The 255-nt window shown below is 62.4% G+C and overlaps 1 protein-coding gene across 1 annotated transcript in view; it reads right to left on the minus strand.

The window, feature by feature from the left end:
- CHMP6 (charged multivesicular body protein 6) overlaps positions 1-251 on the minus strand; it is a gene marked incomplete at its 5' end in the record, with an annotated part of 3,827 nt that extends 3,576 nt beyond the window's left edge. The window contains one exon of the mRNA XM_010186587.1: positions 202-251. Coding sequence (XP_010184889.1) covers positions 202-251 — 50 coding nt within the window. The remainder of the gene's footprint in view (positions 1-201) is intronic.
- Positions 252-255: the final 4 nt, after the last annotated feature.

The following is a 255-nucleotide window of genomic DNA, read 5'->3' on the forward strand; positions in this document are numbered from 1 at the left end:
GTCACAGCAGCAAAGGAAGGGACCCGCATTTTAAACACCGGTAGCGTCTCCTGGTATAAAACTTGAAGCCAAACCTCCTCTCTGAAGCAATAATCTACGAACACCTCCACAGCTCATCAGCACCCACGGCTCAGGCGCTTTCCCCTCCCAGGAACACGGCCCCGTGTCCAGCACCGCCGCCCCCCGGGCACCCCCACTCACTCCTTCTTGCCCTCGGCCAGCAGCTGCCGGGCCAGCGCCCGCTCCTTCGCCAGG

Source organism: Mesitornis unicolor, unplaced genomic scaffold, assembly GCF_000695765.1.
Source record: "Mesitornis unicolor isolate BGI_N332 unplaced genomic scaffold, ASM69576v1 scaffold37836, whole genome shotgun sequence".
NCBI classification, from domain to species: domain Eukaryota; kingdom Metazoa; phylum Chordata; class Aves; order Mesitornithiformes; family Mesitornithidae; genus Mesitornis; species Mesitornis unicolor.